At 55.4% G+C, this 25,851-nt stretch overlaps 1 protein-coding gene across 1 annotated transcript in view; it reads left to right on the forward strand.

Annotated features, from left to right (window-relative positions):
- The window catches only part of LOC137364730 (uncharacterized), a 167,280-nt gene that overhangs the window by 39,533 nt on the left and 101,896 nt on the right, over nucleotides 1-25,851 (forward strand). Inside the window, exons 8-17 of the mRNA XM_068027760.1 lie at nucleotides 545-629; nucleotides 849-1,027; nucleotides 1,130-2,338; nucleotides 2,536-2,687; nucleotides 6,312-6,502; nucleotides 6,933-7,122; nucleotides 9,155-9,309; nucleotides 10,966-11,292; nucleotides 16,277-16,535; nucleotides 22,035-22,201. Coding sequence (XP_067883861.1) covers nucleotides 545-629; nucleotides 849-1,027; nucleotides 1,130-2,338; nucleotides 2,536-2,687; nucleotides 6,312-6,502; nucleotides 6,933-7,122; nucleotides 9,155-9,309; nucleotides 10,966-11,292; nucleotides 16,277-16,535; nucleotides 22,035-22,201 — 2,914 coding nt within the window. The remainder of the gene's footprint in view (nucleotides 1-544; nucleotides 630-848; nucleotides 1,028-1,129; nucleotides 2,339-2,535; nucleotides 2,688-6,311; nucleotides 6,503-6,932; nucleotides 7,123-9,154; nucleotides 9,310-10,965; nucleotides 11,293-16,276; nucleotides 16,536-22,034; nucleotides 22,202-25,851) is intronic.

Genomic DNA, 25,851 nt, shown 5'->3' on the forward strand with positions numbered 1-25,851 from the left:
CTCCCTCCCTCTCTCTATCTGCCTCCCTCCCTCTCTCTATCTGCCTCCCTCCCTCTCTCTATCTGCCTCCCTCCCTCTCTCTATCTGCCTCCCTCCCTCTCTCTATCTGCCTCCCTCCCTCTCTCTATCTGCCTCCCTCCCTCTCTCTATCTGCCTCCCTCCCTCTCTCTATCTGCCTCCCTCCCTCTCTCTATCTGCCTCCCTCCCTCTCTCTATCTGTCTCTTTCCCTCTCTCTGTCTGTCACTCTCTCTGTCTCTTTGTCTCTGTCTCTCCTGTCTCTTTGTTTGTCTCTGTCTGTCTCTCTCTGTCTGTCTCTCTCTGTCCCTCTCTCTCTGACGCTGTCTCTCTGTCCCTGTCTCTCCCTCTCTCTCTGTCTCCCTCCCTCTCTCTATCTGTCTCCTCCCTCTCTCTCTCTTTCTATGTCTCTGTCTTTGTTTGTCTGTCTCTGTCTTGTTCTGCTTCTGCTTCCCTCTCTCTCTCTCTCTCTCTCTCTCGGTCTCTCTATACTGTATCACTACATTCTCTCTGTTGTTTTTCTCCTAGTTACCTGCATCACCCCAACCTGCTGCTGCTGATGTCAGTCTGCCTGTCGGAGAATCTGGAACAGGTGTACCTAGTGTATGAGAGGGTAGGGGTTGGCTCTCTTTACACTATCCTTCACAAGAGGGTGAGTCCCAGTTGTACAGGCCCCAGGGCAGGTACAATACATATTGTGTTCTGTGACCCCTGACCTGCTGGGGCTTGTGTGCTGTGGTATTTTGACCCCTGATCCTATGACCCCAAACCCTGTGCTGTGTGGTGTGAGTCCTGAGCCTCCACTGATGGTCACTGGTCTTTTCTTGTGCAGCAGTCGGAGTTCCCTGGGTTTCACTTGGAGCAGATTGTGCGGCTGCTGTTCCAGGTGTGTGAAGCTCTGCTCTTTCTGCACTCACACGGCTACGTGCACCGTTCACTCACCTCTCATGCTGTGCAACTTGTGACGATGGACGTGGCCAAGCTCTCCAACCTGGAGTACCTGCAGGAGAGGTACCTGATCTGGAATGTTTTCATTTATTAGAGGAGGCTGCAGCACCAGCCGTGTGACTGAGCAACACAAACAGCAGGAAAGAATGAGGGCCCAGGGTGCAGGGCAAAGGCTGAGGCTGCAGGGCAAAGGCCGAGGGCCCAGGGTGCAGGGGAAAGGCCGAGGGTGCAGGGGAAAGGCCGAGGGCCCAGGGTGCAGGGGAAAGGCCGAGGGCCCAGGGTGCAGGGGAAAGGCCGAGGGCCCAGGGTGCGGGGGAAAGGCCGAGAGCCCAGGGTGCAGGGCAAAGGCCGAGGGCCCAGGGTGCGGGGGAAAGGCCGAGGCTACGGGGAAAGGCCGAGGGTGCAGGGGAAAGGCCGAGGCTACGGGGAAAGGCTGAGGGTGCAGGGGAAAGGCCGAGAGCCCAGGGTGCAGGGGAAAGGCCGAGGGCCCAGGGTGCAGGGGAAAGGCCGAGGCTACAGGGGAAAGGCCGAGGCTGCAGGGCAAAGGCCGAGGGCCCAGGGTGCGCGGGAAAGGCCGAGGGCCCAGGGTGCGGGGGAAAGGCCGAGGCTACGGGGAAAGGCCGAGGGTGCAGGGGAAAGGCCGAGGGCCCAGGGTGCAGGGGAAAGGCCGAGGCTACAGGGGAAAGGCCGAGGCTGCAGGGCAAAGGCCGAGGGCCCAGGGTGCGGGGGAAAGGCCGAGGCTACGGGGAAAGGCCGAGGGTGCAGGGGAAAGGCCGAGGGCCCAGGGTGCAGGGGAAAGGCCGAGGGCCCAGGGTGCGGGGCAGAGGCCGAGGGCCCAGGGTGCGGGGGAAAGGCCGAGGCTACGGGGAAAGGCCGAGGGTGCAGGGGAAAGGCCGAGGGCCCAGGGTGCAGGGGAAAGGCCGAGGCTACGGGGAAAGGCCGAGGGTTCAGGGGAAAGGCCGAGAGCCCAGGGTGCGGGGGAAAGGCCGAGGGCCCAGGGTGCGGGGCAGAGGCCGAGGGCCCAGGGTGCGGGGGAAAGGCCAAGGGCCCAGGGTCCGGGGCAGAGGCCGAGGGCCCAGGGTGTGGGGGAAAGGCCGAGGGCCCAGGGCGCGGGGGAAAGGCCGATGGTGCGGGGGAGAGGCCGAGGGCCGATGGTGCGGGGGAGAGGCCGAGGGCCCAGGGTGCGGAGGAGAGGCCGAGGGCCCAGGGTGCGGGGGAGAGGCCGAGGGCCCAGGGTGCGGGGGAAAGACCGAGGGCCCAGGGTGCAAAGGAAAGGCCGAGGGCCCAGGGTGCGGGGGAGAGGCCGAGGGCCCAGGGTGCAGGGACACCAGGGGAAGGGCCCACGGTGCAGGGACACCAGGGGACGGGCCCACGGTGCAGGGACACCAGGGGACGGGCCCACGGTGCTGAGGGCCCGGCCCATGTTTCAGTGAGATAGTTAGGGGAGGGCTGGAGGTGGTCTGGGCACCAACTTTTGCTGGGGTTTGGGTCCCCACTGGCACCGATTCTCCTTGGTGTACGGACCCTCCTGCCACTGCTGTCAGATTTTCTGATCTTGCCTCTTATGCCAGGTCTGATGGGATCGCGTGCAATAACATGTCGGCAGATACCATCCCTCACCAGCTCTACAACTGGCTGCCCCCTGAGATCATCTGTGGCCGTGTTGGCACCGTGCGATCAGATATCTACAGCTTCTGTACCGTCATTCAGGAGGCGTTCACAGGTACTGAGCAGGGTGCCTCACCCAGAATCAAGCTGCACACAGAGCAGGAAGAACCCAAGTCTCCATTCCTATAGGCAGGTAGAGTGACGAGGTCCTGCAGGGGGAGTTTAGGGAGTTAGGTAGAAAGTTAAAAGACAGGACCTCTAGGGTTGTAATCTCGGGATTACTCCCTGTGCCACGTGCCAGTGAGGCTAGAAATAGGAAGATAGTGCAGCTAAACACGTGGCTGAACAGCTGGTGTAGAAGGGAGGGTTTCAGATATCTGGACCATTGGGCTCTCTTCAGGGACAGATGGAACCTGTACAAGAAGGACGGGTTGCATCTAAACTGGAAGGGCACTAATATCCTGGCTGCAAGGTTTGCTAGCGTCACTCGGGAGGGTTTAAACTAGTCTGGCAGGGGGGTGGGAACCAGAGCAGTAGGACAGCAAGTGAAATAAATGAGGAGGAACTAGTAAATAAGGCCAGTAGGACTAAGAGGAAGAGCAGGCAGGGAGATGTTGCTGAGCACAGCGGGACTGGTGGTCTGAAGTGCATTTGTTTCAATGCGAGAAGTATAACAGGTAAGGCAGATGAACTTAGAGCTTGGATTAGTACTTGGAACTATGATGTTGTTGCTATTACAGAGACTTGGTTGAGGGAAGGACCGGATTGACAGCTAAATGTTTCAGGATTAGAAGCTTCAGGCGGGATAGAGGGGGATGTAAAAGGGGTGGGGGAGTTGCATTACTGGTTAAGGAGAATATCACAGCTGTACTGCGGGAGGACACCTCAGAGAGGTCATGCAGCGAGGCAATATGGGTGGAGCTCAGGAATAGGAAGGGTGCAGTCCCGATGTTGGGGGTTTACTACAGGCCTCCCAACATCCAGCGGGAGGTAGAGGAGCAGATATGTAGACAGATTTTGAAAAGATGTAAAGGTAACAGGGTTGTAGTGGTGGGTGATTTTAACTTCCCCTATATTGACTGAGACTCACTTAGTGCTAGGGGCTTGGATGGGGCAGAATTTGTGAGGAGCATCCAGGAGGGCTTCTTGAAACAATATGTAGATAGTCCAACTAGGGATGGGGCCGTACTGGACCTGGTATTGGGGAATGAGCCCGGCCAGGTGGTCGCAGTTTCAGTCGGGGAGCATTTCGGGAACAGTGACCATAATTCCGTAAGTTTTAAGGTACTTGTGGATAAGGATAAGAGCAGTCCTCGGGTGAAGGTGCTAAATTGGGGGAAGGCTAATTAGAACAATATTAGGCAGGAACTGAAGAATTTAGATTGGGGGCGGCTGTTTGAGGGTAAATCAACATCTGACATGTGGGAGTCTTTCAAACGTCAGTTGATTAGAATCCAGGACCAGCATGTTCCTGTGAGGAAGAAGGATAAGTTTGGCAAGTTTCGGGAACCTTGGATAACGCGGGATATTGTGAACCTAGTCAAAAAGAAAAAGGAAGCATTCGTAAGGGCTGGAAGGCTAGGAACAGACGAATCCCTTGAGGAATATAAAGACAGTAGGAAGGAACTTAAGCAAGGAGTCAGGAGGGCTAAAAGAGGTCATGAAAAGTCATTGGCAAACAGGATTAAGGAAAATCCCAAGGCTTTTTATACGTATATAAAGAGCAAGAGGGTAACTAGGGAAAGGGTTGGCCCACTCAAGGACAGAGATGGGAATCTACGTGTGGAGCCAGAGGAAATGGGCGAGGTACTAAATGAGTACTTTGCATCAGTATTTACCAAAGAGAAGGACTTGGTGGATGATGAGTCTAGGGAAGGGAGTGTAGATAGTCTCAGTCATCTCATTATCAAAAAGGAGGTGGTGTTGGGCTTCTTGCAAAGCATTAAGGTAGATAAGTCCCCAGGGCCTGATGGGATCTACCCCAGAATACTGAGGAAGGCAAGGGAAGAAATTGCTGGGACCTTGACAGAAATCTTTGTATCCTCATTGGCTACAGGTGAGGTCCCAGAGGACTGGAGAATAGCCAATATTGTTCCTTTGTTTAAGAAGGGTAGCAAAGATATTCCAGGAAATTATAGGCCGATGAGCCTTACGTCAGTGGTAGGGAAATTATTAGAGAGGATTCTTCGGGACAGGATTTACTCCTATTTGGAAACAAACGAACTTATTAGCGAGAGGCAGCATGGTTTTGTGAAGGGGAGGTCGTGTCTCACTAATTTGATTGAGATTTTTGAGGAAGTGACGAAGATGATTGATGAAGGAAGGGCAGTGGATGTTATCTATATGGACTTCAGTAAAGCCTTTGACAAGGTCCCTCATGGCAGACTGGTACAAAAGGTGAAGTCACATGGGATCAGAGGGGAGCTGGCAAGATGGATACAGAATTGGCTCGGTCATAGAAGACAGAGGGTGGCAGTGGAAGGGTGCTTTTCTGAATGGAGGGATGTGACTAGTGGTGTTCCGCAGGGATCAGTGCTGGGACCTTTGCTGTTTGTAGTATATATAAATGATTTGGAGGAAAATGTAGCTGGTCTGATTAGTAAGTTTGCGGACGACACAAAGGTTGGTGAAGTTGCGGATAGTGATGAGGATTGTCAGAGGATACAGCAGGATATAGATCGGTTGGAGACTTGGGTGGAGAAATGGCAGATAGAGTTTAATCTGGACAAATGTGAGGTAATGCATTTTGGAAGGTCCAATGCAGGTGGGAAGTATACAGTAAATGGCAGAACCCTTAGGAGTATTGACAGGCAGAGAGATCTGGGCGTACAGGTCCACAGGTCACTGAAAGTGGCAACGCAGGTGGATAAGGTAGTCAAGAAGGCATACGGCATGCTTGCCTTCATCGGTCGGGGCATAGAATATAAAAATTGGCAAGTCATGTTGCACCTGTACAGAACTTTAGTTAGGCCACACTTAGAATATTGCGTGCAATTCTGGTCGCCACACTACCAGAAGGACGTGGAGGCTTTGGAGAGGGTACAGAATAGGTTTACCAGGATGTTGCCTGGTCTGGAGGGCATTAGTTATGAGGAGAGGTTGGATAATCTCGGATTGTTTTCACTGGAACGACGGAGGTGGAGGGGCGACATGATAGAGGTTTACAAAGTTATGAGCGGCATGGACAGAGTGGATAGTCAGAAGCTTTTTTCCAGGGTGGAAGAGTCAGTTACTAGGGGACATAGGTTTAAGGTGAGAGGGGCAAAGTTTAGAGGGGATGTGTGAGGCAAGTTCTTTACACAGAGGGTGGTGAGTGCCTGGAACTTGTTGCCGGGGGAGGTGGTGGAAGCAGATACGATAGCGACGTTTAAGAGGCACCTTGACAAATACATGAATAGGAAGGGAATAGAGGGATACGGACCCCGGAAGTGCAGAAGGTGTTAGTTTAGGCAGGCATCAAGATCGGCGCAGGCTTGGAGGGCTGAATGGCCTGTTCCTGTGCTGTACTGTTCTTTGAGAGTCGGTGCCCATTGCGGACCCGTACCCCGGGGCGAGTTGGTGCCTGCGGGGGAACTGTACCACGGGGAGAGTCTGTGCCCGTGGTGGAACTGTACCCCGGGGAGAGTCTGTGCCCGTGGTGGACCCGTACCCACGGGAGAGTCTGTGCCCGTGGGGGACCCGTTTCCTGGGGAGAGTTAAATTTCTCATTGTGACTGACTTGCTTGGGTTTGTGTTTCAGACACGGTTCCCTGGTCCGGAGTGGATGGGCTGATGGTGAAAGAAAAGCTGCTCTCCGGGCACTCACTTTCCCTTGACCCCCGGGTACCTTTGCCCCTTCACAGCATCGTTCAGACTGGGATCTGCCTAAGGCAGCGCGATCGTACCATTAACCTGCAGGATATCCGTTTCAGCCTCCGCCATCTGCTCCAGGTAATCAATGGGCAGGAGAGGGCTGAGATCAGTTAACACAGCACTAGGCCGGACATGGAGCCTGAGCCTTTCCTGCTGTGTGTGTGTGAGAGGCTCAGTCCCAGAGCAGGACACAGCACTAGGCCGAGGATGGAGCCTGAGCCTTTCCTGCTGTGTGTGTGTGAGAGGCTCAGTCCCAGAGCAGGACACAGCACTAGGCCGAGGATGGAGCCTGAGCCTTTCCTGCTGTGTGTGTGTGAGAGGCTCAGTCCCAGAGCAGGACACAGCACTAGGCCGAGGATGGAGCCTGAGCCTTTCCTGCTGTGTGTGTGTGAGAGGCTCAGTCCCAGAGCAGGACACAGCACTAGGCCGAGGATGGAGCCTGAGCCTTTCCTGTTGTAGGGAGGAGGGGACTGGGTACCAGTGTTTAACAGTCTGCTTCCTGCTACAGGTCCTGGGGCCATGCCCTGAAGCTGGAGCCAGATGGAGAGTGAGCTGCGGGACACAGGTGCTCAGGTTGGCCTCACAGGGTAGGACTTCTCCCCGGGTTCAGGCCAAAGCAATGGACACCGTGGACGGATTCGGCCCACCAGGGCTCTCCTGCCAGTCAGAGGACTCTCGGGACAGCGGTGAGACTGAGGGTGAGGCAGATTCGACAATCCTCCTGCCCCTAACTTTACAAACCATCCCTCAATCCCAACACCCTCCTCATTCAGCCCCTCTACCCTGTTACACAGGAACAGCAGGAGGAGGCTATTCAGCCCCTCTACCCTGTTACACAGGAACAGCAGGAGGCCATTCAGCTCCTTGCGCCATTAACTGAGATCAGGGCTGACTCTCGAGGCGGTTCGAGGGCCTGGGAGAGAGCCCAGCACCTCTACCCGCCTGTGTTTGATGCCTCAAAAAACCCCAAGCAAATCACCCCTTACCCATGTAAAGTTCAGGGAATACAAGTCTAGTTTATATCATCTCTCCCCATAGTCGGATCCTTTGGAGCCTTGGTAACGGTGTGCAGATTGTAAGCTGAGTGGGGAGATTCGAGTTTGGTGAGTGGCGAGTTCAATGATGTGGGGAGGAGTTGCTCCAGTATTTAGTTCTTGTTTCAGTGCAGTGGAAGGAGCTGTTTGGTGAGGACCTGGTCAGCTATTTTACTTATAATAAATAGTCTGTCAAGTTAAGGTATGGCAGGACAGCTCTGCCGAGTGGAATGGACAGCCTGTGGCCTGTGGGAAGTCATAGACACACCATGTGTCCTCGACAGACACATCTGCAGCAAGTGTGACCGGCTGCAGATTTGTTCACACAGCCAGTGGTTGAGGTCTGGAATGTGCTGCCTGAGAATGTGGTGGAGGCAGGTTCAATTGAAGCATTGAAAAGGGGAATTAGACAGTTCCATGGAAATGGAAAAGAATGTGCAGGGTTACGGGGAGAAGGCGGGGGAATGGGACTGAGGGGATTGCTCTTTCGGAGAGCTAGTACGGACATGAAGGGCTGAACGGCCTCCTTCTGCACTGGAAGGATATATTGGCCTTGGAGGAGAATACAGCGCAGGTTCACCAGAATGACCACGATGCAAAAAAGGTCATCAGGACAGGGCTTGTCTTCCCTTCAGTTTTGAAGATGAAGGGATGATCAAATTAAAGTGTTTTAAGATGAAGGTAGATGGAGAGAAATTATTTCCTCTTGTCTGGGGGGAGGGGCAAGTCCAGAACAAGAGAGCATGACCTTAAAACCCGAGCCAGGCTGTTCGGGGGTGATGTCAGGAAGCACTTCTTCACACAAAGGGCAGCGGAAATCGGGAACTCTTCCTTCCCCCCCCCCGCAGAAAACCGTGGAGCATTCAGCACTCAGAAAGATGGAGTTTTATTGGGAAAGGGTATCACAGGGAAGGGAGCCAAGGCGGGTGATCAGAATGGCCATGTAGAAAGGCAATCGGAATCGAGGGGCTGAATGGCCTCCTCTTGCTGTTCCTGTGTGACAGGATAGAGGGGCTGAATGGCCTCCTCCTGCTGTTCCTGTGTGACAGGGTAGAGGGGCCAAATGGCCTCCTCCTGCTGTTCCTGTGTGACAGGGTAGAGGGGCTGAATGGCCTCCTCCTGCTGTTCCTGTGTGACAGGGTAGAGGGGCCAAATGGCCTCCTCCTGCTGTTCCTGTGTGACAGGGTAGAGGGGCTGAATGGCCTCCTCCTGCTGTTCCTGTGTGACAGGGTAGAGGGGCCGAATGGCCTCCTGCTGTTCCTGGGTAACAGGATAGAGGGGCTGAATGGCCTCCTCCTGCTGTTCCTGTGTGACAGGGCAGAGGGGCTGAATGGCCTCCTCCTGCTGTTCCTGTGTGACAGGGTAGATGGGCCGAATGGCCTCCTGCTGTTCCTGGGTAACAGGATAGAGGGGCTGAATGGCCTCCTCCTGCTGTTCCTGTGTGACAGGGCAGAGGGGCTGAATGGCCTCCTCCTGCTGTTCCTGTGTGACAGGGTAGATGGGCCGAATGGCCTCCTGCTATTCCTGGGTAACAGGGTAGAGGGGCTGAATGACCTCCACCTGCTGTTCCTGTGTGACTGGGTAGAGGGGCTGAATGGCCTCCTCCTGCTGTTCCTATATTCTGTATTCTCATTCCAGACTCTCCCACCAAAGCCCCTACCCCCCTATCTCTGACAACCTCTTCTTTCTTTCCCAGAGATGTGTTATTATGAGATGGACCTCAGCTCCAGTCAGAGTTACTACTCCACATGCAGTCAGGAGCAGGGCAGTGATGGCTTCGCAGCAGTCTCAGAATCCCACACACTCCACGACAGGAGTGCCAATCGGGTACAGCTTACACAAGCACAGATGGTGAGATCATCCAGACTGCACACAGCACAGCAACAGTGTTATTGTCGGCTCCCAAACCTGTTCCACCATCATTCAGTGAGATGATGGCTGTTCAGTCACCTAACTCCATATACGAGTAAAGGGAGGTTGCCCGTGTGGACCCGTACCCCAGGGTGAGTCAGTGCCTGTGGGCCCCGTACCCTAGGGAGAGTCAGTGCCTCTGGCGATCCGAACCCTGGGGAGAGTTGGTGCCCATGAGGAATTGTACCCCAGGGAGAGTCTAATCCATGGGCAACAGTACACCGGGGAGAGCCGGTGTCCATGGGGAATTGTACCCTGGAGAGAGTCACACCCGTGGGGAACTGTAACCCAGGGAGAGTCACACCCGTGGGGAACTGTGACCCAGGGAGAGTCACAGCCGTGGGGAACTGTGACCCAGGGAGAGTCACAGCCGTGGGGAACTGTGACCCAGGGAGAGTCACAGCCGTGGGGAACTGTAACACAGGGAGAGTCACAGCCGTGGGGAACTGTAACCCAGGGAGAGTCACACCCGTGGGGAACTGTAACCCAGGGAGAGTCACACCCGTGGGGAACTGTAACCCAGGGAGAGTCGCTCCCGTGGGGAACTGTGACCCAGGGAGAGTCACAGCCGTGGGGAACTGTGACCCAGGGAGAGTCACAGCCGTGGGGAACTGTGACCCAGGGAGAGTCACTCCCGTGGGGAACTGTCACAGCCGTGGGGAACTGTGACCCAGGGAGAGTCACAGCCGTGGGGAACTGTGACCCAGGGAGAGTCACTCCCGTGGGGAACTGTAACCCAGGGAGAGTCACTCCCGTGGGGAACTGTAACCCAGGGAGAGTCACAGCCGTGGGGAACTGTAACCCAGGGAGAGTCACACCCATGGGGAACTGTAACCCAGGGAGAGTCACAGCCGTGGGGAACTGTGACCCAGGGAGAGTCACTCCCGTGGGGAACTGTAACCCAGAGAGAGTCACACCCGTGGGGAACTGTAACCCAGAGAGAGTCACTCCCGTGGGGAACTGTAACCCAGGGAGAGTCACACCCGTGGGGAACTGTAACCCAGGGAGAGTCACAGCTGTGGGGAACTGTGACCCAGGGAGAGTCACACCCGTGGGGAACTGTAACCCAGGGAGAGTCACACCCGTGGGGAACTGTAACACAGGGAGAGTCACAGCCGTGGGGAACTGTAACCCAGGGAGAGTCACAGCCGTGGGGAACTGTAACCCAGGGAGAGTCACAGCCGTGGGGAACTGTAACCCAGGGAGAGTCACAGCCGTGGGGAACTGTAACCCAGGGAGAGTCACAGCCGTGGGGAACTGTAACCCAGGGAGAGTCACAGCCGTGGGGAACTGTGACCCAGGGAGAGTCACTCCCGTGGGGAACTGTAACCCAGGGAGAGTCACTCCCGTGGGGAACTGTAACCCAGGGAGAGTCACACCCGTGGGGAATTGTAACCCAGGGAGAGTCACACCCGTGGGGAACTGTGACCCAGGGAGAGTCACTCCCGTGGGGAACTGTAACCCAGAGAGAGTCACACCCGTGGGGAACTGTAACCCAGAGAGAGTCACAGCCGTGGGGAATTGTAACCCAGGGAGAGTGTGTGCACTCAGGCTATGGGTTGAAAGTTGATTTATTGATATCTCTTCTATGGTCAGGGGCTGGATGCGAGCGTGTATGGTGCTAACATACTGAAGAGAATGGCCTCCATTTCCTCCTGCTCGCAGAGGAACCCGGGCTGGGAGCTGAGTACAACAGGCTGCGTGGAACATACAGTGAGGGAAGGGGGCCTGAGCCAGCACACACAGCCTCAGAGAGAGAGAGTAAGAGTGTACAGTGTGCGATATGGCCGAGAGATTGACATGGAGTCCGATAGCAGCCTCCTCCTGGAGTCCACCAGCGAGTGCACACTGCAAGAGGGAGAGGAAGAGACCTCAAACCAGACAAACCCATCTCCAAGACTGAGTCTGGAGGGGACAGTGAAGGTGAGGATGCAGTGAGGAAGGGGAGAGGGCAGAGAGTGTTCACACCAGCCAAACCCATCTCCCAGACTGAGTCTGGAGAGGACAGTGAAGGTGAGGACAGAGTGAGGAAGGGTATAGGGCAGACAGTGTTAACACCAGACAAACCCACCTCCCAGACTGAGTCTGGAGAGGACAGTGAAGGTGAGGACAGAGTGAGGAAGCGTATAGGGCAGAGAGTGTTAACACCAGACAAACCCACCTCCCAGACTGAGTCTGGAGAGGACAGTGAAGGTGAGGACAGAGTGAGAAAGGGTATAGGGCAGACAGTGTTAACACCAGACAAACCCACCTCCCAGACTGAGTCTGGAGAGGACAGTGAAGGTGAGGACAGAGTGAGGAAGGGTATAGGGAGGACAGTGTTCACACCAGACAAACCCATCTCCCAGACTGAGTCTGGAGGGGACAGTGAAGGTGAGGATGCAGTGAGGAAGGGTATAGGGCAGAGGGTGTTAACACCAGACAAACCCACCTCCCAGACTGAGTCTGGAGAGGACAGTGAAGGTGAGGACAGAGTGAGGAAGGGTATAGGGCAGAGAGTGTTAACACCAGACAAACCCACCTCCCAGACTGAGTCTGGAGGGGACAGTGAAGGCGAGGACTGGGTGGGGGTAGGAGTGAGGAAGGGTATAGGGAGGAGAGTTACTGAAGTTGTAGTGGGTTAGGAGGAGGGAGTTTGTTCAGTGCTGGGAGGGTGAAGGAGTGAGGAAGGGTATAGGGAGGAGAGTTACTGAGGTTGTGGTGGGTTAGTGTTAGGAGGAGGGAGTTTGTTCAGTGCTGGGTGGGGGAAGGAGTGAGGAAGGGTATAGGGAGGAGAGTTACTGAGGTTGTGGTGGGTTAGTGTTAGGAGGAGGGAGTTTGTTCAGTGCTGGGTGGGTGAAGGAGTGAGGAAGGGTATAGGGAGGAGAGTTACTGAGGTTGTGGTGGGTTAGTGTTAGGAGGAGGGAGTTTGTTCAGTGCTGGGTGGGGGAAGGAGTGAGGAAGGGTATAGGGAGGAGAGTTACTGAGGTTGTGGTGGGTTAGTGTTAGGAGGAGGGAGTTTGTTCAGTGCTGGGTGGGTGAAGGAGTGAGGAAGGGTATAGGGAGGAGAGTTACTGAGGTTGTGGTGGGTTAGTGTTAGGAGGAGGGAGTTTGTTCAGTGCTGGGTGGGTGAAGGAGTGAGGAAGGGTATAGGGAGGAGAGTTACTGAGGTTGTGGTGGGTTAGTGTTCGGAGGAGGGAGTTTGTTCAGTGCTGGGTGGGTGAAGGAGTGAGGAAGGGTATAGGGAGGAGAGTTACTGAGGTTGTGGTGGGTTAGTGTTAGGAGGAGGGAGTTTGTTCAGTGCTGGGTGGGTGAAGGAGTGAGGAAGGGTATAGGGAGGAGAGTTACTGAGGTTGTGGTGGGTTAGTGTTAGGAGGAGGGAGTTTGTTCAGTGCTGGGTGGGTGAAGGAGTGAGGAAGGGTATAGGGAGGAGAGTTACTGAGGTTGTGGTGGGTTAGTGTTAGGAGGAGGGAGTTTGTTCAGTGCTGGGTGGGTGAAGGAGTGAGGAAGGGTATAGGGAGGAGAGTTACTGAGGTTGTGGTGGGTTAGTGTTAGGAGGAGGGAGTTTGTTCAGTGCTGGGTGGGTGAAGGAGTGAGGAAGGGTATAGGGAGGAGAGTTACTGAGGTTGTGGTGGGTTAGTGTTAGGAGGAGGGAGTTTGTTCAGTGCTGGGTGGGTGAAGGAGTGAGGAAGGGTATAGGGAGGAGAGTTACTGATGTTGTGGTGGGTTAGTGTTAGGAGGAGGGAGTTTGTTCAGTGCTGGGTGGGTGAAGGAGTGAGGAAGGGTATAGGGAGGAGAGTTAATGAGGTTGTGGTGGGTTAGTGTTAGGAGGAGGGAGTTTGTTCAGTGCTGGGTGGGTGAAGGAGTGAGGAAGGGTATAGGGAGGAGAGTTACTGATGTTGTGGTGGGTTAGTGTTAGGAGGAGGGAGATTGTTCAGTGCTGGGTAGGTGAAGGAGTGAGGAAGGGTATAGGGAGGCGAGTTACTGAGGTTGTGGTGGGTTAGTGTTAGGAGGAGGGAATTTGTTCAGTGCTGGGTGGGTGAAGGAGTGAGGAAGGGTATAGGGAGGAGAGTTACTGAGGTTGTGGTGGGTTAGTGTTAGGAGGAGGGAGTTTGTTCAGTGCTGGGTGGGTGAAGGAGTGAGGAAGGGTATAGGGAGGCGAGTTACTGAGGTTGTGGTGGGTTAGGGTTAGGAGGAGGGAGTTTGTTCAGTGCTGGGTGGGTGAAGGAGTGAGGAAGGGTATAGGGAGGCGAGTTACTGAGGTTGTGGTGGGTTAGTGTTAGGAGGAGGGAGTTTGTTCAGTGCTGGGTGGGTGAAGGAGTGAGGAAGGGTATAGGGAGGAGAGTTACTGAGGTTGTGGTGGGTTAGTGTTAGGAGGAGGGAGTTTGTTCAGTGCTGGGTGGGTGAAGGAGTGAGGAAGGGTATAGGGAGGCGAGTTACTGAGGTTGTGGTGGGTTAGTGTTAGGAGGAGGGAGTTTGTTCAGTGCTGGGTGGGGGAAGGAGTGAGGAAGGGTATAGGGAGGAGAGTTACTGAGGTTGTGGTGGGTTAGTGTTAGGAGGAGGGAGTTTGTTCAGTGCTGGGTGGGGGAAGGAGTGAGGAAGGGTATAGGGAGGAGAGTTACTGAGGTTGTGGTGGGTTAGTGTTAGGAGGAAGGAGTTTGTTCAGTGCTGGGTGGGGGAAGGAGTGAGGAAGGGTATAGGGAGGAGAGTTACTGAGGTTGTGGTGGGTTAGTGTTAGGAGGAAGGAGTTTGTTCAGTGCTGGGTGGGTGAAGGAGTGAGGAAGGGTATAGGGAGGAGAGTTACTGAGGTTGTGGTGGGTTAGTGTTAGGAGGAGGGAGTTTGTTCAGTGCTGGGTGGGTGAAGGAGTGAGGAAGGGTATAGGGAGGCGAGTTACTGATGTTGTGGTGGGTTAGTGTTAGGAGGAGGGAGTTTGTTCAGTGCTGGGTGGGTGAAGGAGTGAGGAAGGGTATAGGGAGGAGAGTTACTGAAGTTGTGGTGGGTTAGTGTTAGGAGGAGGGAGTTTGTTCAGTGCTGGGTGGGTGAAGGAGTGAGGAAGGGTATAGGGAGGAGAGTTACTGAGGTTGTGGTGGGTTAGGGTTAGGAGGAGGGAGTTTGTTCAGTGCTGGGTGGGTGAAGGAGTGAGGAAGGGTATAGGGAGGAGAGTTACTGAGGTTGTGGTGGGTTAGTGTTTGGAGGAGGGAGTTTGTTCAGTGCTGGGTGGGTGAAGGAGTGAGGAAGGGTATAGGGAGGAGAGTTACTGAAGTTGTGGTGGGTTAGTGTTAGGAGGAGGGAGTTTGTTCAGTGCTGGGTGGGTGAAGGAGTGAGGAAGGGTATAGGGAGGAGAGTTACTGAGGTTGTGGTGGGTTAGTGTTAGGAGGAGGGAGTTTGTTCAGTGCTGGGTGGGTGAAGGAGTGAGGAAGGGTATAGGGAGGCGAGTTACTGAGGTTGTGGTGGGTTAGTGTTCGGAGGAGGGAGTTTGTTCAGTGCTGGGTGGGTGAAGGAGTGAGGAAGGGTATAGGGAGGAGAGTTACTGAGGTTGTGGTGGGTTAGTGTTTGGAGGAGGGAGTTTGTTCAGTGCTGGGTGGGTGAAGGAGTGAGGAAGGGTATAGGGAGGAGAGTTACTGAAGTTGTGGTGGGTTAGTGTTAGGAGGAGGGAGTTTGTTCAGTGCTGGGTGGGTGAAGGAGTGAGGAAGGGTATAGGGAGGAGTGTTACTGATGTGGTGGGTTAGTGTTAGGAGGAGGGAGTTTGTTCAGTGCTGGGTGGGTGAAGGAGTGAGGAAGGGTATAGGGAGGCGAGTTACTGAGGTTGTGGTGGGTTAGGGTTAGGAGGAGGGAGTTTGTTCAGTGCTGGGTGGGTGAAGGAGTGAGGAAGGGTATAGGGAGGCGAGTTACTGAGGTTGTGGTGGGTTAGGGTTAGGAGGAGGGAGTTTGTTCAGTGCTGGGTGAGTGAAGGAGTGAGGAAGGGTAGAGGGAGGAGAGTTACTGAGGTTGTGGTGGGTTAGTGTTAGGAGGAGGGAGTTGGTTCAGTGCTGGGTGAGTGAAGGAGTGAGGAAGGGTATAGGGAGGAGAGTTACTGAGGTTGTGGTGGGTTAGTGTTCGGAGGAGGGAGTTTGTTCAGTGCTGGGTGAGTGAAGGAGTGAGGAAGGGTATAGGGAGGAGAGTTACTGAGGTTGTGGTGGGTTAGTGTTCGGAGGAGGGAGTTTGTTCAGTGCTGGGTGGGTGAAGGAGTGAGGAAGGGTATAGGGAGGCGAGTTACTGAGGTTGTGGTGGGTTAGTGTTAGGAGGAGGGAGTTTGTTCAGTGCTGGGTGGGTGAAGGAGTGAGGAAGGGTATAGGGAGGAGTGTTACTGAGGTTGTGGTGGGTTAGTGTTAGGAGGAGGGAGTTTGTTCAGTGCTGGGTGGGTGAAGGAGTGAGGAAGGGTATAGGGAGGAGAGTTACTGATGTTGTGGTGGGTTAGTGTTAGGAGGAGGGAGTTTGTTCAGTGCTGGGTGGGTGAAGGAGTGAGGAAGGGTATAGGGAGGAGAGTTACTGAGGTTGTGGTGGGTTAGTGTTAGGAGGAGGGAGTTTGTTCAGTGCTGGGTGAGTGAAGGAGTGAGGAAGGGTATAGGGAGGAGAGTTACTGAGGTTGTGGTGGGTTAGTGTTCGGAGGAGGGAGTTTGTTCAGTGCTGGGTGAGTGAAGGAGTGAGGAAGGGTATAGGGAGGCGAGTTACTGAGGTTGTGGTGGGTTAGTGTTCGGAGGAGGGAGTTTGTTCAGTGCTGGGTGAGTGAAGGAGTGAGGAAGGGTATAGGGAGGAGAGTTACTGAGGTTGTGGTGGGTTAGTGTTAGGAGGAGGGAGTTTGTTCAGTGCTGGGTGGGGGAAGCTGTGCTGCCGATTATCGGATATTAATGCCAGCCGGGATCTTGTGTCCTTTCCGTCTCTTTGCAGCCCAGCTATATTCCTGTCCCGCTTCGCTCTAATTTAATCCCGAGGCCGGATGTTCCCTTCCTGCACTGTGGTGGTAACAGCATCCAGGAGTCCGCCAGTCTGCTCGAGTGGGCCAACTGCTCCCTGGAGCGCCTGGAGAGAAGGTTTATCAGCAGCATCCAGGCTTTGGAGCATTTCACAGGGCAACAGTGGGAGCCAGCACACAAAGAGCAGGAGCAGTGTCAGAGAACCAACAAGCAACACACAGCTAACGATTCAGGTAGGACCACATTAACACTCAACTCAGAAGACACAAGACCAGACACCACTACACGCACACACATACACAAACATACAGGCGCACGCGTGCTCTCACAGGCATACACACGCACACACAGCCAGGCTCCATACCCGGCCTGAAAGCAGGGCCACTAATGGCCGAGCGATGGGTATCAGGGTATGTGCAGGAGGCTAAAAAACACTCCCAGGGCAGCTACAGCATGGGGTTATCTCCAAGGTGAACCCCAAGATGTTTTATCAATACTTTCAGATTAAGAGGATAACTAAGGAGAGAGTAGGGCCCATAAAAGACCAAAAAGGTAACCTTTGTGTCGGGGCAGAAGATATGGTTCTTAATGAATACATTGGCGTCTGTCTTCACAAAAGAGGGCGATTGATGCAGATATTGTAGTTAAAGAAGAGGGGTGTGAAGTATTGGATGTGATAAACAGAGGGAGAGAGGATGTATTCATGGGATTAGCATGTAAATCACCAGGAACGGATGAAACGTGTCCTAAGCTGTTGAAAGAAGCAAGAGGGGAAATAGCAGAGGGTCTGACCATCATTTTCCAGTCCTCACTGGATACAGGTGTGGTGCTGGAGGATTGGAGAACTGCTAACATTGTACCTCTGTTTAAAAAGGGAGTGAAGGATAGACCGAATAATTACAGGCCAGTCAGTCTAACCTCAGTAGTGGGTAAAGTATTGGAATCAATTCTGAGAGACAGGATAAACTGTCACTTAGAAAGGTTACAGGTTAATCAAGGATAGTCAGTATGGATTTGTTCAGGGAAGATCTTGTTTGACCAACTTGATCGAATTATTTGAAGAGGTAACAAGGAAGATAGATGAGGGTAGTGTAGTTGATGTGGTCTACATGGATTTTGACAAGGTCCCACAAGGCAGACTGGTTAAAAAAATAAAATCCCATGGGATCCAGGGAAATGCAGCAAGGTGGATACAAAATTGTCTCAGTGGCAGGAAACAAAGGGTAATTGTTGACGGGTGTTTTAGCGACTGGAGGACTGTTTCCAGTGGTGTTCCACAGGGCTCAGTACTGGGTCCCCTGCTTTTTGTGGTATATATTAACAATTTGGATGTAAATGTAGGGGGCACGATCGAGAAGTTTTCAGACGACACAAAGATTGGTCGTGTGGTAGACAGTGAGGAGGATAGCTGTAGGCTGCAGGAAGATATTTATGGTCTGGTCAGATGGACAGAAAAGTGACAAATGGAATTCAACCCGGAGAAGTGTGAGGTGATGCATTTGGGGAGGTTAAACAAGGGAAAGGAATACACGATTAATGGGAAAATACTGAGAAGTGCAGAGGAAGTGAGGGACCTGGGAGTGAATGTCCACAGATCCCTGAAGGTAGCAGGACAGGTCGATAAGGTGGTTAAGAAGGCAAATAGAATCCTTTCCTTAATTAGCCCCGCTCTCTCTCTCTCTCTGCCCGCTCTCTCTCTCTCTGCCCGCTCTCTCTCTCTCTGCCCGCTCTCTCTCTCTCTGCCCGCTCTCTCTCTCTCTGCCCGCTCTCTCTCTCTCTGCCCGCTCTCTCTCTCTCTGCCCGCTCTCTCTCTCTCTGCCCGCTCTCTCTCTCTCTGCCCGCTCTCTCTCTCTCTGCCCGCTCTCTCTCTCTCTGCCCGCTCTCTCTCTCTCTGCCCGCTCTCTCTCACTGCCCGCTCTCTCTCTCTCTGCCCGCTCTCTCTCTCTCTGCCCCGCTCTCTCTCTCTCTGCCCGCTCTCTCTCTCTCTGCCCGCTCTCTCTCTCTCTGCCCGCTCTCTCTCTGCCCGCTCTCTCTCTCTCTGCCCGCTCTCTCTCTCTCTGCCCGCTCTCTCTCTCTCTGCCCGCTCTCTCTCTCTCTGCCCGCTCTCTCTCTCTGCCCGCTCTCTCTCTCTCTGCCCGCTCTCTCTCTGCCCGCTCTCTCTCTGCCCGCTCTCTCTCTGCCCGCTCTCTCTCTCTGCCCGCCCTCTCTCTCTCTGCCCGCCCTCTCTCTCTCTGCCCGCTCTCTCTCTCTCTGCCCGCTCTCTCTCTCTCTGCCCGCTCTCTCTCTCTGCCCGCTCTCTCTCTCTCTGCCCGCTCTCTCTCTCTCTGCCCCGCTCTCTCTCTCTCTGCCCGCTCTCTCTCTCTCTGCCCCGCTCTCTCTCTCTCTGCCCGCTCTCTCTCTCTCTGCCCGCTCTCTCTCTCTCTGCCCGCTCTCTCTCTCTCTGCCCGCTCTCTCTCTCTCTGCCCGCTCTCTCTCTCTCTGCCCGCTCTCTCTCTCTCTGCCCGCTCTCTCTCTCTCTGCCCGCTCTCTCTCTCTCTGCCCGCTCTCTCTCTCTCTGCCCGCTCTCTCTCTCTCTGCCCGCTCTCTCTCTCTCTCTGCCCGCTCTCTCTCTCTCTGCCCGCTCTCTCTCTCTCCTGCCCGCTCTCTCTCTCTGCCCGCTCTCTCTCTCTCTGCCCGCTCTCTCTCTCTCTGCCCGCTCTCTCTCTCTCTGCCCGCTCTCTCTCTCTCTGCCCGCTCTCTCTCTCTCTCTGCCCGCTCTCTCTCTCTCTCTGCCCGCTCTCTCTCTCTCTCTGCCCGCTCTCTCTCTCTCTGCCCGCTCTCTCTCTCTCTCTGCCCTCTCTCTCTCTCTCTCTGCCCCGCTCTCTCTCTCTCTCTGCCCGCTCTCTCTCTCTCTCTCTGCCCGCTCTCTCTCTCTCTCTGCCCGCTCTCTCTCTCTGCCCGCTCTCTCTCTCTCTCTGCCCGCTCTCTCTCTCTCTGCCCGCTCTCTCTCTCTCTGCCCGCTCTCTCTCTCTCTGCCCGCTCTCTCTCTCTCTGCCCGCTCTCTCTCTCTCTGCCCGCTCTCTCTCTCTCTGCCCGCTCTCTCTCTCTCTGCCCGCTCTCTCTCTCTCTGCCCGCTCTCTCTCTCTCTGCCCGCTCTCTCTCTCTCTGCCCGCTCTCTCTCTCTCTGCCCGCTCTCTCTCTCTCTGCCCGCTCTCTCTCTCTCTGCCCGCTCTCTCTCTCTCTGCCCGCTCTCTCTCTCTCTGCCCGCTCTCTCTCTCTCTGCCCGCTCTCTCTCTCTCTGCCCGCTCTCTCTCTCTCTGCCCGCTCGCTCTCTCTCTGCCCGCTCGCTCTCTCTCTGCCCGCTCGCTCTCTCTCTGCCCGCTCTCTCTCTCTCTGCCCGCTCGCTCTCTCTCTGCCCGCTCGCTCTCTCTCTGCCCGCTCGCTCTCTCTCTGCCCGCTCGCTCTCTCTCTGCCCGCTCGCTCTCTCTCTGCCCGCTCGCTCTCTCTCTGCCCGCTCTCTCTCTCTCTGCCCGCTCTCTCTCTCTCTGCCCGCTCTCTCTCTCTCTGCCCGCTCTCTCTCTCTCTGCCCGCTCTCTCTCTCTGCCCGCTCTCTCTCTCTGCCCGCTCTCTCTCTCTGCCCGCTCTCTCTCTCTGCCCCCCCTCTTCTCTCTGCCCCCCCTTTCTCTCTGCCCCCCCTTTCTCTCTGCCCCCCCTTTCTCTCTGCCCCCCCTTTCTCTCTGCCCCCCCTTTCTCTCTGCCCCCCCTTTCTCTCTGCCCCCCCTTTCTCTCTGCCCCCCCTTTCTCTCTGCCCCCCCTTTCTCTCTGCCCCCCCTTTCTCTCTGCCCCCCTTTCTCTCTGCCCCCCCTTTCTCTCTGCCCCCCCTTTCTCTCTGCCCCCCCTTTCTCTCTGCCCCCCCTTTCTCTCTGCCCCCCCTTTCTCTCTGCCCCCCCTTTCTCTCTGCCCCCCCTTTCTCTCTGCCCCCCCTTTCTCTCTGCCCCCCCTTTCTCTCTGCCCCCCCTTTCTCTCTGCCCCCCCTTTCTCTCTGCCCCCCCTTTCTCTCTGCCCCCCCTTTCTCTCTGCCCCCCCTTTCTCTCTGCCCCCCCTTTCTCTCTGCCCCCCCTTTCTCTCTGCCCCCCCTTTCTCTCTGCCCCCCCTTTCTCTCTGCCCCCCCTTTCTCTCTGCCCCCCCTTTCTCTCTGCCCCCCCTTTCTCTCTGCCCCCCCTTTCTCTCTGCCCCCCCTTTCTCTCTGCCCCCCCTTTCTCTCTGCCCCCCCTTTCTCTCTGCCCCCCCTTTCTCTCTGCCCCCCCTTTCTCTCTGCCCCCCCTTTCTCTCTGCCCCCCTTTTCTCTCTGCCCCCCCTTTCTCTCTGCCCCCCCTTTCTCTCTGCCCCCCCTTTCTCTCTGCCCCCCCTTTCTCTCTGCCCCCCTTTCTCTCTGCCCCCCTTTCTCTCTGCCCCCCTTTCTCTCTGCCCCCCTTTCTCTCTGCCCCCCTTTCTCTCTGCCCCCCCTTTCTCTCTGCCCCCCCTTTCTCTCTGCCCCCCCTTTCTCTCTGCCCCCCCTTTCTCTCTGCCCCCCCTTTCTCTCTGCCCCCCCTTTCTCTCTGCCCCCCTTTCTCTCTGCCCCCCCTTTCTCTCTGCCCCCCCTTTCTCTCTGCCCCCCCTTTCTCTCTGCCCCCCCTTTCTCTCTGCCCCCCCTTTCTCTCTGCCCCCCCTTTCTCTCTGCCCCCCCTTTCTCTCTGCCCCCCCTTTCTCTCTGCCCCCCCTTTCTCTCTGCCCCCCCTTTCTCTCTGCCCCCCCTTTCTCTCTGCCCCCCCTTTCTCTCTGCCCCCCCTTTCTCTCTGCCCCCCCCTTTCTCTCTGCCCCCCCTTTCTCTCTGCCCCCCCTTTCTCTGTGCCCCCCCTTTCTCTGTGCCCCCCTTTCTCTGTGCCCCCCCTTTCTCTGTGCCCCCCCCTTTCTCTGTGCCCCCCCCTTTCTCTGTGCCCCCTTTCTCTCTGTCCTCCCTTTCTCTCTGTCCTCCCTTTCTCTCTGCCCCCAGGGTTTTTTTTTCCTGATCCAGGGTTTTTTTTACTGATCCAGGTTTTTTTTTCCTGATCCAGGGTTTTTTTTCCCTGATCCAGGGTTTTTTTTTTACTGATCCAGGGTTTTTTTTACTGATCCAGGGTTTTTTTTTTACTGATCCAGGGTTTTTTTTTTCCTGATCCAGGGTTTTTTTTTCCTGATCCAGGGTTTTTTTATTCCTGATCCAGGGTTTTTTTTTACTGATCCTGGGTTTTTTTTTACTGATCCAGGGTTTTACGGTGGGTTCTGAATGATTTCAAAGCCCACCAGAAAACTCTGAATGTGTCTGAAGTTCAGATGCGCTGTTCCCACTCCCAGCACCTGTCAGCTGTGAATATGGAAAGGAGTGTTAATGAGCATGAGATAATGTCCAATTCAGCTGTGAAAGGGACACCACAGGCTTTTCAGAACAAAGAAGCCAATGAGAAATTTCACATCCCTGAAATTACCAATCAAAGACCTCAAAATGTTTTACCACAGACACTGGTATCTGTATATGGACATCTTGCTGACCCTTGTCGAGGATGACCAACGGCTGGGGACAGTCTACATCTGTGAGCCGGACGGAAACCATTGGCGGGCCAGATCCTGGCCCGCGGGCCGTATGTTGCACAACCCTACTCTACACTGTCCCACCAACCATTCCCGGGTCACATACAACACTGGGCCCACTGACATTTGCTGGTCTCTGTGTTTAGGTTTGTCTATCGCTGGGGATGAATGGAGCTCTGTAGCACTTCTGCAGCTCCAGGATATCACGGATTGTTCAACTCATCTCCCAGGGACTGAGGAGGCGCAGACACTGGAGGCCACAGAGTTCCAGAGCAGCTCAGTCACAGATCCACACCAGCCCCTGACAATTCAGGTACCTCCTGCAGTTTGTCACAAGAAATACAACAACACAAGAGATGCAGTTGGGATTCGGGTCCCCCACGGGCACTGACTCTCCCCTAGGGTACAGGTCCACCCAGAGGCACTGACTCTGCCCGAGGTACAGGTCCCCAACGGCACTGATTCTCCCCGAGATACGGGTCCCCATAGCCACTGACTCTCCCCGGGGTACGGGTCCCCATGGGCACTGACTCTCCCCGGGGTACGGGTCCCCATGGGCACTGACTCTCCCCGGGGTACGGGTTCCCATGGGCACTGACTCTCCCCGGGGTACGGGTTCCCATGGGCACTGACTCTCCCCGGGGTACGGGTCCCCATGGGCACTGACTCTCCCCGGGGTACGGGTCCCCATGGGCACTGACTCTCCCCGGGGTATGGGTCCCCATGGGCACTGACTCTCCCCGGGGTACAGGTCCCCAACGGCACTGATTCTCCCCGAGATACGGGTCCCCATAGCCACTGACTCTCCCCGGGGTATGAGTCCCCATGGGCACCGACTCTCCCCGGGGTACGGGTTCCCATGGGCACTGACTCTCCCCGGGGTACGGGTTCCCATGGGCACTGACTCTCCCCGGGGTACGGGTTCCCATGGGCACTGACTCTCCCCGGGGTACAGGTCCCTCATGGGTACTGACTCTCCCCGGGGTACGGGTCCCCATGGGCACTGACTCTCCCCGGGGTACAGGTCCCTCATGGGTACTGACTCTCCCCGGGGTACGGGTCCCCATGGGCACTGACTCTCCCCGGGGTACGGGTTCCCCACGGGCACTGACTCTCCCCGGGGTACGGGTTCCCATGGGCACTGACTCTCCCCGGGGTACGGGTTTCCATGGGCACCAACTCTCCCCGGGGTACAGGTCCCCCATGGGTACTGACTCTCCATGGGGTACGGGTTTCCATGGGCACCAACTCTCCCCGGGGTACAGGTCCCCATGGGCACCGATTCTCCCCAGGGTACGGGGCCCCCATGGGTACTGATTCTCCCCGGGGTACGGGTCTCCAGGGGCACTGACTCTCCCCGGGGTACAGGTCCCCATGGGCACCGACTCTCCCCGGGGTACGGGTCCCCCATGAGCACTGACTGTCCCCGGGGTACAGGTCCCCCATGAGCACTGACTGTCCCCGGGGTACAGGTCCCCCATGGGCACTGACTCTCCCCGGGTTACGGGTCCCCCATGGACACTGACTGTCCCCGGGGTACAGGTCCCCCATGGGCACTGACTCTCCCCGGGGTACAGGTCCCCCATGGGCACTGACTCTCCCCGGGTTACAGGTCCCCCATGGACACTGACTGTCCCCGGGGTACAGGTCCCCCATGGGTACTGACTGTCCCCGGGTTACGGGTCCCCCATGGGCACTGACTCTCCCCGGGGTACGGGTCCCTCATGGGCACTGACTCTCCCCGGGTTACGGGTCCCCCATGGGCACTGACTGTCCCCGGGTTACGGGTCCCCCATGGGCACTGACTCTCCCCGGGTTACGGGTCCCCCATGGGCACTGACTGTCCCCGGGTTACGGGTCCCCCATGGGCACTGACTCTCCCCGGGTTACGGGTCCCCCATGGGCACTGACTGTCCCCGGGTTACGGGTCCCCCATGTGTACTGACTCTCCCCGGGGTACGGGTCTCCATGGGCACTGACTCTCCCCGGGTTACGGGTCCCCATGGGTACTGACTCTCCCCGGGGTACAGGTCCCCATGGGTACCGACTCTCCCCGGGGTACGGGTCCCCCAAGGGCACTGACTCTCCCCGGGGTACAGGTCCCCCAAGGGCACTGACTCTCCCCGGGGTACGGGTCCCCATGGGTACTGACTCTCCCCGGGGTACGGGTCCCCATGGGCACTGACCCTCCCCGGGGTACAGGTCCCCATGGGTACTGACTCTCCCCGGGGTACAGGTCCCCATGGGTACTGACTCTCCCCGGGGTACAGGTCCCCCATGGGTACTGACTCTCCCCGGGCTACGGATCCCCATGGGTACTGACTCTCCCCGGGGTACGGGTCCCCATGGGCACTGACCCTCCCCGGGGTACGGGTCCCCCAAGGGCACTGACTCTCCCCGGGGTACAGGTCCCCCAAGGGCACTGACTCTCCCCGGGGTACGGGTCCCCATGGGTACTGACTCTCCCCGGGGTACGGGTCCCCATGGGCACTGACCCTCCCCGGGGTACGGGTCCCCCAAGGGCACTGACTCTCCCCGGGGTACAGGTCCCCCAAGGGCACTGACTCTCCCCGGGGTACGGGTCCCCATGGGCACTGACTCTCCCTGGGGTACGGGTCCCTCATGGGCACTGACTCTCCCCAGGGTACGGGTCCCCCAAGGGCACCATCTCTGCCAGGGTACAGGTCCCCTGGGTGCTTCTGTCCTCGGGGTAGATGTGAGCCCTGTGCTGGGCAGCAGTCTCAGATTGCAGATTCCAAAACTGTTAATGTATCTGCTGAATTCACCCTTTTTGGCAGGTTTGATTAGTTATCTCATAGTAAAAGATCCACTGGAAAAAGTGATCATAATACAATTGAATTCCATATTAGGTTTGAAAGCGACATCCACCCAAACATGAATCTGAGGTTAATTGGGTAAATAGACTGAAAGGTGTGGCAGTAAATAAACAGTGGGTAATAGTTATAGAAATAATTCAAAATGTTCAACAAAAATACATTCCATAAACAAACTCAGCAAGAAAGATCCATCTGTGGCTTACGAGGGACGTTAAGGATAGTATTAGATTAAAAGAGGTTCATAATGTTGTAAAGAATAGTAATAAGCCTGAGGATGGGGAGTGCTTTAGAATTCAGCAAAGGGGCACCAAAAAGTTGATAAAAACGGAAAAAGTAGACTCTGTAAATGAGCCAGGAATATAAAAACAGATTGTAAGAGCTTTTACAGGTATATAAAAAGGAGGAGAGTAGCTAAAGTAAATGTTCGTCCGATAGAGACAGAAACAGGAGAATTTATCATGGGGAATGAGAAACTGGCAGAGATGTTGAACAAATATTTTGTGTCTGTCTTCACAGTCAAAGACACACCAGAATTAGAGGGTTATCCAAGGGGCTAATAAGAGTGAGGAACTTGAGGTAATTAATATCAGCAGAGAAATTTAAAGGACTAAAAGCCGACAAATCTCCAGGACCTGATGGCCAACATCCTCGGGTTCTCAAAGAGGTAGCTGTTGAGATAGTGGATGTACTGGTAATGATTTTCCAAAATTCCCTGGATTCAACATTGCTCCCAGTGGATTGGAAGTTAGCAGATCTAACACTGCTATTCAAGAGAGGAGGAAGAGAGAAAACAGGGAATTACAGACCAGTTAGCCTGAGATCAGTCTTCAGGAAAATGTTGGAATCTATTATTAACAAAGTCTTATCGATGCACTGAAAAAAAAGCACAGTATGGTTAGAACAAGTCAACATGGTTTTATGAAAAGGAAATCGAGTTGTTTGAAGATGTAACTAGTAGGGTAGATAAAGGGGAACTAGTAGATGTAGTATATTGGGATTTCCAAGAGGCATTCTATAAGATGCCACGCAAAAGGTTAATAGGCAAGATAAGGGCTCGTGGAGTTGGGGGTAATGTATTAGCACGGATAGAGGATTGCTTAACAGACAGGAAGCAGAGAGTAGGGAA

The sequence above is a fragment of the Heterodontus francisci genome, unplaced genomic scaffold (assembly GCF_036365525.1).
Source record: "Heterodontus francisci isolate sHetFra1 unplaced genomic scaffold, sHetFra1.hap1 HAP1_SCAFFOLD_836, whole genome shotgun sequence".
Lineage (NCBI taxonomy): Eukaryota > Metazoa > Chordata > Chondrichthyes > Heterodontiformes > Heterodontidae > Heterodontus > Heterodontus francisci.